The sequence below is a fragment of the Aegilops tauschii genome, chromosome 4 (assembly GCF_002575655.3).
Source record: "Aegilops tauschii subsp. strangulata cultivar AL8/78 chromosome 4, Aet v6.0, whole genome shotgun sequence".
NCBI classification, from domain to species: domain Eukaryota; kingdom Viridiplantae; phylum Streptophyta; class Magnoliopsida; order Poales; family Poaceae; genus Aegilops; species Aegilops tauschii.
In genome coordinates this window covers 142727346-142741480 of record NC_053038.3, presented here as the reverse complement: position 1 = coordinate 142741480, position 14135 = coordinate 142727346, and the positions used below count along the sequence as shown (strand labels likewise).

Below are 14135 nucleotides of genomic sequence, written 5' to 3'. Positions count from 1 at the left end.
GAGGACAAGTACCAAGTGGTCGACTTCGACCTCGAGTACACCATCGGTCATGCCGGGCACGATCAGAAGGTTGCCGTCGCCCAGTTGTGCGTGCGACATGATGTCCTCGTCTACCACTACCACCTTTCCACAAGGCCTTGCGAGCGCGTATCCAGGTTTATCAACAGCTCCGACTATAGTTGCGCTACGGTGGACACCACCAACGTTCTAAAAGCGCTCAAGGTTTCGGGCTTGAAATGCCCGAATCTTGTCAACATCCAGCACCACTACAAGGTCTGGGGCAGCGACAAAAACAAACTGAACTCCCTGGTTGACCTTGCCTCGGCCATCATCGACCCCTACTACATGAAGATGAAGAATGAGAGCAAGAAGGACAAACGCCTGGCACAGTGTGTGGCATGAGAGACTGGATGAACAACATGTCAAGTACGCAGCCAAGGACGCGTACACAAGCTACGAGATGTACATGCGGATCGTTGACATGAGGAAGTGTCTTCTTCCAGCCCCAGATGAGGGATCAAGCCACATAGTAGTGGCGGGAGCGTCACAACAAGTAGATGACTAGACGATCGTTTCTCCTACTTTAGAATGCATGCAATTGTTTATTGAGGTGTGTGCGAATGATCTGTATAGTCACTTATGTAATTGGATGTTTATTTCAATTATATATATACATGTTATTCTTCTGTAGACAGAGCAAATCACATGGCTTATTAGCAGCAATCGTCTGTGTTATTATTGGTCTTTGCACACATTTCTGATTACGGACCTGTTTGCCGCATATCACACACATCTTGTTTAGTTGAACCGTTTCCATTGTGTTGCCTAATCACACACAGCTCATCCTAGTGAACCGTATGCTGTATATCGCACACACTTTCATCTAGCTGCCCGTTTCTTTTGGTCCTCATCATCCCAAACAGTTAATTGAACTGAACTGTATGCCCTGCAATGCACACGCAACTAAAATCTGAACCGTGTTTGACGCATCCGTCATCGCAAAGGTTTTGCTCCTTTTTTGAAGGTTTTTTTACACCACCATTTGCGTTTATGGCATCGCACACAGTTTCGTCGAAGGGTCTCTGATCGTAGTGTCGCGTTTGGACCATCCTGCAATAGTGGGAGCATGGTGTTGGGGCCAAATCCAAAACACAGACAAGTTACAAATTTAGACAACACCTTGCGTATAAGTAAGTAAGCAGTTGGCCATTCTGTAGCTCAATTAAAGTCTTAGGGAGCATAATGAATAGCAGAGGGGTTCATACAAACCTACTACAACAAGCAAAACTATGCAATCATTAGCCTTGTATAAACTAGATTGTGAGCCTCATGCAGTAATAGTTGGTTAATAGACTTCAAAGCTTCAGGCACACTTCGCCAGAGTAATTAAATGGTAAGGCCTTTAATTATGTCAACTAATAGTTATACAAGTACCCAACATCAGGCATCATTGTTTGGGCATCTCATTAATTGAGGACAAATAAAGCAATTGAAAAGAGCAAATTAACCATGCCTAAAACATACAAGCAATTGAACTGTTGAGTTGGATACAGTGACTTACCTTAACTGGTTGAACAGGCTCAGTGCTGCTCCTACTTCTCTTGCAAAGCTCCTTCCTAACATCTTGTACTTGGAAATCCTCAATCTTATCTTCATTGCACCCCCTCTGCAAGGTGACACAAACTAGTTACTCGTCTCCTTGGAAGATAAATATGCATACTTTCTAGTCTGTGAACAACACAAAAGGATGAGATTATAAAAAAACAACACCACATAATGAAACATGCCACATCTCTTGCACTTGCACACAATGAAATGAGCATTTACTATGTGTGCACTATGTAAAAACTAGGCATACCTTCGAACTGGATCTCCAGGTACTCTTGGAGAGCCTACTTTAGTGTATAGCCAAATCTTTATGTCACTTATGAGTTAGACAAGCCCCCACTACAGCAGCCCTTAGTGTTTAAATCGTTGACAAGCTCTGTTACAGTGTTAGGTCAAGAACAACAAGTAATCAAAGCAAACAGTCCTAGTATGCCTGGCTGATACAAACAAGCAACTAAACAGATGTGTGAGCAAATCTTACATATCAAGAAAAGAAGCAAAGAAGGTGGCTTAAAGACACTCACTTGACTGACTAGATTTAAGGGGCATTTAAACATCATGTGTAACGTATGAACTACCATAAACATTGCATATTCCAGATTCTACAATGGAATGCACATGTATTAGGTTATGCCATGTATGATGATGCCTAAATGTACACTATAGCAGGCATGAATGATTCATCATTGCACGCACAATTAAATTGCAGGTTAAGTGTCGGAGTAAATAGCCACGGGTAGCCTAACCGACTGCCCCTGGCTCTTCAAAAAATTATCAGGCCATTTGGGCCTTCAAGCATTTCAAGCATTGGGTCGCCTTTCCTGGCCGGCTACCTCTGAAGCCGACTCTCAGAAGGCGACCCAGCCTCAGCAACCTCCCCCCAAGATAACCACGGGATGGCCGACTCCGGGAAGCCGGCCATAGAGGATGCCGACTCCCCAGAGCCGGCCATGAAGAACGCCGACTCCCCAGAGCCGGCCGCAAAGAGCGCTGACTCCAAGAAGCCGGCCAAGACCGCACCCACCAAAACTACACCCACATAACGGTGACAAGACGGGGTGTGGCCACAGTGCAGCCCACTACCCCCGAAGCCCGAGGCAGGCATGGCCACAGGACGCCGTACGGGACGGCCATCTCCCGTCCGGCTCGGCACTGTAGCCATGCTGGCCACAACGTCACCCACGACAGACGCCAGTACGGACCACGAGCAGCGGGCCCCTTTAGCCAGAGAGAGGCGCGAAGGCGGCCCGGCCTCCCCTAGTCGGCCAAGGGCATAGCCGGCCTCCAGAAGCCGGCTACCCCTTCCCTCGAAGTATGTGCCACATTAAGGAGACAAGACGAGGTAAGGCTACAGTGAGAGCCCTCGAGGCGGCACACTGTAGCCACGCATACCTCGACAAAGCCCTCGTCATCAGGGACGAGGATACAGTAAGCAGCCGCCGACAAGACCCTAGGCAGTGGGGCCGGCCTGTCGACCGAGAGGCCGGCAGCCGGTGGGAACCAGCAGTCGGCAGGCCCCAGCGGCCGGCGGAGAAGCCGGCGAGCGGAGACATTGACGGCTGGGACCCGCGCCCAGCCGGATTACAATTGTACCCCCGGGGAGTTGGCCTATATAGACCCCCCGGGGCGCCCATGCAAAGGGTTGGCTTCTTAGAGTTACACACACTATAGAGAGAGGGAAGCAAGAGCTAGCCTTGCTCTTCTTCTCCCTTCTACCCAACAGCTCTAGGAGCATTTGTAGCTACTCTTTCTGATCTAGTGATCATGCGGAGACCCCGCAGAGCAGGACTATGGGTGTTATCTCCTCCGAGAGCCCCGAACCTGGGTAAGATTCGCCGGCATGCATGTCTTCGCCTCATCCCGTTTCCAGGCACCGGCGACGTCTTACTGGCACCCACCATGATAAGCCACCCGTTGGCATATGTCGCACCTACCGCCCGACATTTGGCGCCCACCGTGGGGCCAGGTGCACCGTCGTCCGGAGACCTGTTCTGGACGGGAACCCTCTTCCTCCCCCGCGAGTGCATTCAGCCTGCTGCGCCCGATGTCGTTTGCCTCGACGGGCTGCAAGGCGTCGACGACGCCTGCGCGGCGAGCTGCCTCATCGATCTTCTCGGCGAAACTCGCATCTCCGACGAGCCCGCGTCCGACGCGGGCACGGACTACCCCGAGAGATGCCTCGTCAGCCTCCTCGACCAGCTTCACGTCTCTAGCGAGCCTGCTGCAGATGTGGAGTCGGTCGGCTCCACCGACCCGATGCTCGTCGACTCCGCCACGGCATCGCTCGACGCCTACCCCTCCGACGTGGTGGTCTTCGACGATCCTCTCCCTCGAGCTGACAGCGGCAGCAGCGCTGTCACCGAAGTGTTGGTCATCAGCCACGTCGCCAACTCGGGCGAGAACGCCCACGACGCCCTGCAAGCGGCGATGCACGACCTCTCCGTCCCCATCCCGGCCGACGCCGACGTCGAGACCCTGGAGACACGTCGCCTCGCCCTCATCGCAGAGGGCCAGAAGATAGCCTCCATGAGACGCCTCACCGAGGCCCACCAGCGCGAAGTCGACCGCGCTGCCTTCGGTACGCCGCCGCCTAGCGGACCGGGCCGAGCCAGCTTCGTCCAGAAGCGCGGCGCGGCTATTGCCAGCATGCTGGGGGCAGATCACCCCGTCTACGGCACCCCGCTCGAGAATCTGCGAGCCGCTCAGGCGGCCGCCGAAGAGCTAAATGGGCTGGGAGCCGACAAGCTCCCCTACATGACAAGACGGATACAGCAGCTGATCGAGGCGGCTGCAGAACGGCATGAAGCCGGCGCCCGCGCCGAGAGCACGCCGCGACGTCCCGCTCGCCGACTGCGAGCGGCGCCCGCCAGAAGAAAGACAAGGAGCCAGCTACTAGCCGCAGCCGGACTCGTATCACCATCGAGCGCGACGCGGAAGGCCGCCCTCGAGCGGTGGAGCGCCAAGGAAACCTGCCTCCTCCCCCGCCTCGAAGAGAGAGACGCCTCACCCCGCCACCCGTCACGCACCCGACTCTTGGTGACCGACTCGGCCGCCGAGAAGGAGTCGGCGAGAACGACGCCCGCCACCGGATCGACCGCCTTGCTCGATCCTTGGCGTTAGAAGAAGAAGACGATGTCGGCCCGCCATGCTTTGGCCCCCGCATCCGCGACGAGCCCTTCCCCAAAGGGTTCTCGCTCCCCAGAGACACGCCCAAGTACAACGGCTCAGTGAAGCCGGAAGATTGGCTCATCGATTATTCTACTGCAGTCAGCATAGCCAATGGCAACCGACGCGTCGCCGTGAAGTACGTCCCCCTCATGCTGCAAGGCACGGCGCGCACATGGCTCAACAGCCTCAAGCCCTACAGCATCAACAGCTGGCTGGACTTCACGGAAGTCTTCGTCCGCAACTTCACCAGCACGTACAAGCGGCCTCCCAGGCCTCGCCAGCTCTCCCTGTGCGTCCAAGGGCCCAACGAGTCAACCCACGACTACCTCACGCGGTGGGACGAGCTCCGCAACTCCTGCGAGGGGGTGCACGAGGTTCAGGCCATCGAGTACTTCACCGCCGGGTGCCGAGAGGGCACCCTCCTCAAGCACCGACTCCTCTGCGATGAGCCGGCTACCCTCGACGGACTGCTGGTCATCGCGGACAAGTACGCCACGGCCGACTCCTCGATGAAGACCGAGCTTCGAGTAGACGCCTCTGGGAAGATGATTGCTCCGGCTCCCAAGACGCCGGCTGGCGACTCCAATCGGCGGCCCTACCAGAACGATCACAAGCGCAAGGCCCCCATGCCGACTTCCACCAGTCGGCAGGTGGCCACAGTTGAAGATGAGCAGCCCGAAGAGCGGCCCGCTCCCAAGAAGAAGGGTGGCAGGCCAGCTTGGCAGCCGGCTTTCTCTTACGAGCAGACTCTCGACGCCCCCTGCAAGTTCCACAGCGGCGCGAAGCCGTACAACCACACGACCCGAAAATGCCACTGGCTCACGCGAATCTCCAAGGGCGAAGGGTTGTTGCCGCCTCCGCCTCCCGGCCCACCGCCTCCAGCCCCCCAGCAGCCGGCGGCTCGGCCGGCAGTCGGAGTCATCCAAGACGAGTTCCCTGAAGAGCACGCCGCCTACGTCGTCTTCACCAGCCAAGCCGATGACAAGCGTAGTCGGCGCCGTCAGCATCAAGAGGTCAACGCAGTCGCCTCTAGCGCTCCCGAGTTCATGCACTGGTCAGAGAAGCCAGTCAGCTGGAGCCAGGCCGACCACCCAGAGGTGATGCCATCCCCTGGCTCCTATGCACTGGTCTTGGATGTTACCCTCGTGACGGAGAGGCGAGCTGCCCGATTCCCCCGCGTCCTGATAGATGGCGGAAGTAGTATCAATATACTGTGCCGCGATACCATGGAGAAGCTGAACATCAAGGAGAAGCAGCTTATGCCAAGCCGAACCGTGTTCCATGGCATCGTCCCCGGCTTGTCTTGCTCCCCAATCGGCAATATTAAAATGGATGTTCTCTTAGGAGACAAAGATCATTTTCGCCGAGAAGCGATCTGGTTCGAAGTAGTGGATCTGGCGAGCCCCTACCATGCTTTTCTTGGCCGACCTGCTCTGGCCAAGTTCATGGCTGTGCCCAACTACGCCTACCTGAAGATGAAGATGCTGAGCTCGAAGGGGATCATCACGGTAGCCGGCGACTACAAGAAGTCCATCGAGTGCGCCATGGCCAGTAGCCGGCTGGCCGAGTCCCTCGTGGTAGCAGAAGAGAAGAAGATGCTGGAGCGGGTTGTGGCCATGGCCAGCAAGCAGCCGGCCTTATCCCCCAACCCCAAAGACTGTGATGTACAAGGCTCCTTCCAGCCGGCCAAGGAGACGAAGAAGATACCTCTGGACCCAGAGAATCCGGAGAGGTTTGCCGTCATTGGGGCAAACTTGGACAGTAAATAGGAAGGCGAGCTCGTCGACTTCCTCTGTGAGAATCGAGACATTTTGGCATGGTCCCCAAAGGACATGCCGGGTGTCCCGAAGGATTTTGCCGAGCACAAATTACATGTCCGAGCCGACGCGAAGCCGGTCAAGCAGCCCCTCCGCCGACTGTCCGAAGAGAAGCGAAGAATCGTAGGAGAAGAGATAGCCCGGCTCCTTGCCGCTGGCTTTATTATGGAAGTGTTTTTTCCAGAGTGGCTTGCCAACCCAGTTCTGGTACTAAAGAAGAATAACAAGTGGCGTATGTGTATAGACTACACCAGCCTGAACAAGGCCTGCCCCAAGGATCCATTTGCTCTGCCACAGATTGACCAAGTGATAGACTCCATAGCCGGATGCGAGCTGTTGAGTTTTTTGGATGCCTACTCAGGGTACCATCAGATCAAGTTGGACCCAGCTGACCGCCTGAAGACTGCCTTCATCACACCATTCGGAGCTTTCTGCTACCTGACTATGACATTCGGCCTGAGGAATGCCGATGCCACTTTTCAGCGTTGCATGCAGAAATGCCTCCTCAAGCAACTCGGCAGAAATGCCCACGTCTATGTAGACGACATTGTGGTGAAGACAGAGAAGCGCGGCACCCTGCTGGAAGACCTGAAAGAAACATTCGCCAACTTGCGCCGATTCCAAATCAAGCTCAACCCCGAGAAATGCGTGTTCGGAGTACCAGCCGGCCAGCTGCTAGGCTTCCTGGTCTCCGAACGCGGCATCCATCGCAACCCTGTAAAGATCAAGGCCATCGAGAGGATGGAGATTCCCACCAAACTGCGAGATGTGCAGAAGTTCACCGGGTGCTTGGCCTCCCTAAATCGCTTTATCAGCCGACTAGGAGAGAAGGCTCTCCCCCTGTACCGACTCATGAAGAAGTCCACTCACTTCGAGTGGAATGACCAAGCCGACCAAGCCTTCCATGAGTTAAAGAAGATGCTGACCACTCCGCCTGTCCTGGCAGCGCCGACTGAGAAGGAGCCCATGCTCCTCTACATTGCCGCGACTAGCCGAGTAGTCAGTACAGTTGTTGTGGTCCAGCGCCCGGAAGAAGGCCGAGCCCAGCTAGTCCAGAGGCCGGTGTACTATCTAAGCGAAGTGCTATCCAGCTCAAAGCAGAACTACCCGCACTACCAGAAGATGTGCTATGGGGTGTACTTCGCCGCCAAGAAGCTGAAGCCCTACTTCCAAGAGCATCCCATCACGGTCGCGTGCACCGCCCCGCTCGCCGAGATCATAGGCAGTCGGGATGCATCCGGCCGGGTGGCTAAATGGGCCATTGCACTGGCGCCATACACGATCTTCTACCAACCCCGCACCGCCATCAAGTCCCAAGCATTGCCCGACTTCCTCGTCGACTGGGCCGAGACCCAGTACCTACCGCCGGCTCCCGACTCTACACATTGGCGGATGCACTTCGACGGGTCCAAGATGCGCACCGGCTTGGGAGCCGGCATCGTCCTCACCTCTCCCAAAGGCGACAAGCTCAAATACACGCTACAGATCCACTTCGCCGCCTCCAACAACGTGGCCGAGTACGAGGCGCTCGTACATGGGCTCCGGCTAGCCAAAGAGCTCGGCATACGCCGGATCCCGTGTTACGGCGACTCAGACTTGGTGGTCCAGCAGTCGTCTGGCGACTGGGACGCCAAGGACGCGAACATGGCGAGCTATCGATTCCTCGTCCAGCAGATCAGCGGGTACTTTGAAGGGTGCGAGTTCCTTCACGTGCCAAGGGCCGACAACGACCAAGCAGATGCCCTTGCACGGATCGGCTCCACCCGACAAGCCATACCGACTGGCGTCTCCCTCCAGCGCCTCCTCAAGCCGTCCATCAAGCCATCTCCAGAGTCGGACTCTATCTTCGTACCGCCTGTGCCAGATGCAGCCAGATCCGACTGGAGGAACCCCGCAGGCAGCACGGGGACTTCGACAACTGGCCCGGGGACTGCCGTAGTCGCACCCGGTCCGGGGACTTCAGAACCTGGTCCGGGGACCGCAGCAGTCGGCCCGGGGACTGCAACGACACAAGAAGCGGTGGCCGACTCCAAATCCACGCCACCCAAGCCACCCACCCGAGTCATGATGGCTACGCTAACAGAAAGAAGTCACAGCTCCATCATGGGCCCAGCCCATCCTCAAGTTCCTAGTCAGCAGAGAGCTGCTGGCTGATGAGATCTCAGCAAGACTAGTGCAACGACGAGCCGGAGCATATGCAATAATCAACAGAGAGCTTGTGAAGCGCAACGTCACTGGAGTCTTCCAGCGTTGTGTCAAGCCAGAAAAAGGAGTGGCAATCCTCAAGGATATCCACCAAGGCGAATGCGGCCACCACGCAACCTCAAGATCACTTGTGGCCAAGGCTTTCCGCCATGGTTTCTTTTGGCCGACTACCTTGGAAGATGCCAAAGAGATAGTCAAGAGCGGCAGAGGATGCCAAGTTTTCAGTTCCAAGCAACACCTACCGGCTTCTGCACTCAAGACCATTCCCCTTACCTGGCCCTTTGCCGTCTGGGGACTGGACATGGTGGGCCCTTTCAAGACAGCCCGCGGCGGCTTGACACACCTACTTGTCGCCGTGGACAAGTTCACAAAGTGGATCGACGCGAAGCCAATCAAGAAGCTGAACGGGCCGACTGCCGTAACATTCATCACCGACATCACTACTCGGTACGGCGTACCGCACAGCATCATCACCGACAACGGCACAAACTTCGCCAAAGGAGCACTGGCACGTTTCTGCGCGACGCAGGGCATCCGACTGGACTTAGCGTCCGTTGCCCACCCGCAGTCAAACGGCCAGGTCGAGCGAGCAAATGGACTCATCCTCTCCGGCATCAAGCCCCGACTGGTTGTACCACTGGAGCGATCGGCCGGCTGCTGGCTCGATGAGCTGTCGGCTGTCCTCTGGAGTCTACGCACTACACCCAACAAGTCAACCGGCTTCACTCCGTTCTTCCTTGTATATGGTGCCGAGGCTGTCATCCCAACCGACATCGAGTTTGACTCGCCTCGGGTCACCATGTACACGGAGGCGGAGGCCAAGGAAGCAAGAGAAGATGGCGTCGACCTACTAGAAGAAGGCCGGCTGTTAGCACTCAGCCGGTGTGCCATCTACCAGCAAGGGCTGCGCCGCTACCACAACCGCAAGGTCAAGCCAAGATCCTTCCAAGAGGGCGACCTTGTGCTTCGGCTGATCCAGCGAACAGCCGGCCAGCACAAGCTCTCGGCCCCTTGGGAAGGCCCCTTCGTCATCAGCAAGGCACTAGGCAACGACTCCTACTACTTGATCGACGCGCAAAAACCAAGAGCACGCAAGAGAGATGACTCTGGCAAGGAGTCGGAGCGACCATGGAACGCGAACCTCCTGAGAAGATTTTACAGTTGAAAGCAGTATGTATCATGCTACCCTTTTGTATTAAGCACGAACCAACAGGCCCCCCAAACAGTACTCGGGGACTGCCTTTATTTATCTATGAATGACGAGTGTCATATCCATGAATGTATTATTACATTTGATTTCTTGTCTGGCACCGGGTTCGACTAGTCGGCCCGGGGACCGGCTGCCTTGAGCTATATTAAAAGTTCTACCAGAAGTCAGACAAGTAGTGTGCCGGCTCCCGAGTCCTCTCTTGTTGAAAGTCGCAGCTCGAAGAACCGACTGCCCGACTAGCAAGAGACAAGGCAAAAAGGATGCCCACACGAAAAACGGCTAAGGACTAACGAACTTATATAGCAAAAAGACGGCCTCCAACCACGCTTGCCGGCTGCCAGAACAGCCAGCTGGCCGGCTTCCTAAACACTTAGCTCTAATCCAACAAAGCTAAAGTACTTGCCCTCCCAATTGGCCAAGCTCTCCTCCAGCCACAGATCACAGAGCAACTGTCTGACTGGGGAGGCGGCAACAAAGGGAGGGCGGCAAAGGAAACAGCAGAAGGATGAAAAGCAAAGAACAAGGAAAAGCCAAACGCATGCATAGTCATATATACATATAAAGTCCCCAACAGGCCGTCAATCAACATAGTTCGAATACACCCCCAGTGGGTGGAATTGTGCAGACTTAACAGAATATTTTTCCAAAAGTGACAAGATAGGAAAACAAAAGATAGCAGACTAGACTAAGGCGCGGTGCAGGAGCCAGGCTGGTCGGTGGAGATGGCGTCGCCGGCTGAAGGAGTGGCTGGCTGGCGGGTCTCGACTTCGTCACCACCGGTGGCAGGCAACGCACCCGCGCGTGACGTGGTGCTGGAGGCACGGTCAGCCTGAGGCTGGTCGGCCGCTCCACCATCCGGCTCGGCGTCTTCACCCTCCTCCTCCTCCTCCTCGCCCTCGTCGCTGGAGTCAATCTTCTCCGCCGAGTCTTCACCGTCTGTCGGGTTCAGCCCGAACCACTCCTCCGGCTGGGCGACACCGTTGTCATCTACCTCAGGGGCGAAGACGCTGGTGTCGGTGTAGTCGGCGATCGCCGAAGCCCGCCGGATGATAGCCGGCCGCGCCGGCTCCAGCTCCGTGTCGGCTTGCTGCCGCCAGGTAGCCAGCTGGTCCAGACTCAGGCCGGGGTACCAGGCCTTGACGAACTCCAGCGCCCGCCTGGCGCCGGACCGAGCCACCGAGGCCTTCCAGGCTTCAAAGCGGCCGACTGCCACCTCCAGCCAGTCGGCAGTCCGACTGGGGGTGCGAGGAACCACTTCGCCGGGCCAGAGGGCGGCCAATACTTGCGCCCCGGCACGCTGAAGCCGGCGGAGCAGTCGGTGAGCCGGCTGGAGACGGGCCTGGATCGCCAAGAGCAGCTTCTCCAGCGAACGGCCAGCGTTTGGTGCAATCTCGATGCCAGCCTGCCTTCGTGCTTGGCGGCGGGCCTCAATGATCTGGCTGGCGGCGGTAGAGTAGCCAGGGAAGTTCTCTGCGCAAGAAAGAAAGAGAAAGAAGAGAAAACACCAAGTCAGAAAATGAGCCAAAAGCGGTAGACGGCAAGAAAGGACGAAGAAGTAGGCGGCTTACCGTCAACCAGATCTTCGATCTAGCCATAGCCATTGATCAGAGTCTGCCTTGCTTCAGCCCAGCCAGCCGCTTCTGTCTCGTACTCAGCCTGGAGGGCGGCTTCGCGGTCCTGCACCGCCTTCAGAGCCGCCTTGTGGCCCTCCTCCTGGTCGGCCAACCTCTTGGCCAGGCGGTCACGTTCCTGCACCAAGGCGGCAAACTCGGCCTCCTTGGCACGAAGGGCAGTCTGAGACTCTCCCAGCTGTGCCCTCAGACTGGCGTTGGCCGCTGCAGGGACGGCAGAAAAGAAGAAACAATAAGAGGAAGTCGTCAAGGAAGATCCGACCCGACTGCTCAGCAGTCGGCCTGAATCTCGGGGACTACACCCAGTGGGTGCGCTGACGCGCCCCCACGTGAGATAAAGAACAAAGCACTTACCCCAGCTCTCAGTTAGGTCGGCGGTCTTCTGGGTCAGCTCCCGAGCCTGGGAGTTGAAGGCAGCCGCGCGAAGATTGTGGTAGTCCTGCAAGACAGGCAGAAGATCAAAGTAAGAACAAGAATAGCAAAGCCAAATACACTAAGAAGTTCCAAGCCGCCTGCTCAGCAGCCGACTCGGAACTCGGGGACTACACCCAGTGGGTGCGCTGACGCGCCCCCACGGAAGAAACCAAGATCAAGAAGAAGCAAGATAAGAAGACTAACCCGGATGGCCGCCCGCGTCGCAAGGAATTCGTCGGTGTATTGCCTCAGCGCCGTAGCCTGGGCCTGGAGCCGGGTCCGGACGTCCTGCGCGGCCACGTTCATCACGGTCGTCCCTCCGCCCGGCGTCCACCCCGAGGTAGCGCTGGCCACCTCCACATCCTGGGCCGACGAGCTGGAGCCCGCGGCCGGCTGCGGCTCCAACGCAGCCTTCTGTGGCTCTGACGCAGCCTTCCCCGCGCGCCGGCTCGGCGGCATCCGGACCGCCAGCTCAGTCCTCCCGGCCAGCTCGCCCCCCGCCGACTGCGCAGGCGGCAGATCAGGCCGGCCGCCTTGAGCCGCCCCAGTCGGCGGGGTCGGCACCGGCGCCCTCTCCAGGATGACGACGTCGTCATCCCTCTCCAGCCCCGGCTGGTCACCGCCGGCTTCTTCTGGCGGGGTCTTCGGGGCCCCAGGCGCTGCGACGCGCAGTGGGGTGACCAACAACGCCCCCTCCGTCATCGCCACAGCTGCAGCCTCCGCTTGGGCCTTGGCTGCGGCGACGGCGCACGCCTTCGCCGCCTCCTCCTCCTGCGCCGCCTGGGCGGCGGCCGCCTTCCGTGCCTCCGCCTCCCGTGCCTCCCGCTCCTCCCGCACCTCTCGCGCGTTCCGTTCCGTCGCCGCCTGAAGGTTGGCACGGGGGTCCACGCGGCGAGTGGTGCTCCCAGATCCCCTCGGCGACTCAACGACGGAGCCGGGAGCCGCCCACTCGAGCGACAATGGAGCTCTGATTGTTTGGAGAAAAAGACAAGGATTCAGGAGCCTCCAGAGAAAAGAAAAAAGAGTACATGAAGGAGTTTGAACTTACGCCGACACCGTCTGTGGTTTCTTCACCGCCTTGCGGAAGCGAGCCGCCTTCGCGGCCGCCTCCTCCCGCCTGGTCGCCGCCGCCCCGCCCCTGGGTTTCTTCGTCCAACTGCCGAACAAACCCTGCGCGGCACGATGCTTTTGCCCACCGCCCCGAGCAGGCGGTGTAGCGGAGGAACCCGCGCCGCGGCCAGACGCCGGCTGACGGCGCGGGACGACTTCGGCCTCGTCATCGTCCGGCCAATCGTCGAAGCTGACTCCATGCCCGGAGCCTCCTGCTTCGCCGCCGGCTTGGCCACCGCCCGGCTCGGTGTTGTCGTCCATAGCAGCCGCCCCCAAGTCGGGGTCCTCCAGATCGTGCTCCGTCCGGTCCGGGACGAATCGGCGCTCCGCGTCCGACCCGCCGGCAGGCCGAAGAAGAGGGCTCTGTCGAAAACAAGCCGACTAGTCAGAGTCGGCCAAAAGCAACTCGGTGACAAAACCAAGAAAAGAGAAAGAGACAAGGAGAACATACCGTAGGCGGCGGATTGGCTCGGCAATATGGCTCCTTGCCGAACTGCCACTCTGCGGAGAGTTTGCAGTTCGCAAGGTAGTTCACCATATATGCCACCTCGTCGTGCGGCATGTCCTTGGTACACATCCGGCTCGGATCGAGCTAGCCGCTCATCTGACAGATCAGATGAGGGCGGCTCTGAAGCGGGAGTACCCGGCGCGTGACGAAGGCGGCCAGCAGGTCGGGCCCCGACCAGCCCTCCGACTGGATCATCACTCGCACTCGGGGATGGCTGCGTTTCCAGCCGGCGTCAGCGTCACAGCCCGGTAGGACCACTGGGGCTGCCTGCCCGCCGGTGGGCCGGCTACGTAAGCCGGCAGATTCACGTAGTCGCCCTGCGGGGCGACGTTCCGCACGTAGAAGTACAACTTTTGCCATAGCTTCACCGACTGGATCAGCATGATGACGGGGAAGGGGTTGTCGGCAGCCACCCTCCGCATCGCGATGAAGGCGCCACTCTGAGCCGGCACGCCTTGCATGCG

General features: G+C 57.9%; 1 protein-coding gene across 1 annotated transcript in view; it reads right to left on the bottom strand.

Moving 5' to 3' along the window:
* LOC141021704 (uncharacterized) overlaps window positions 1-12514 on the bottom strand; it is a 152270-nt gene extending 139756 nt beyond the window's left edge. The window contains exons 1-2 of the mRNA XM_073497559.1: window positions 12258-12514; window positions 11994-12078 (exon numbers count right to left, since the gene is read on the bottom strand). Of these exons, the coding sequence (XP_073353660.1) occupies window positions 11994-12078; window positions 12258-12512 (340 nt within the window). The 5' untranslated portion in view covers window positions 12513-12514. The remainder of the gene's footprint in view (window positions 1-11993; window positions 12079-12257) is intronic.
* Between the last annotated feature and the right edge of the window lie 1621 nt (window positions 12515-14135).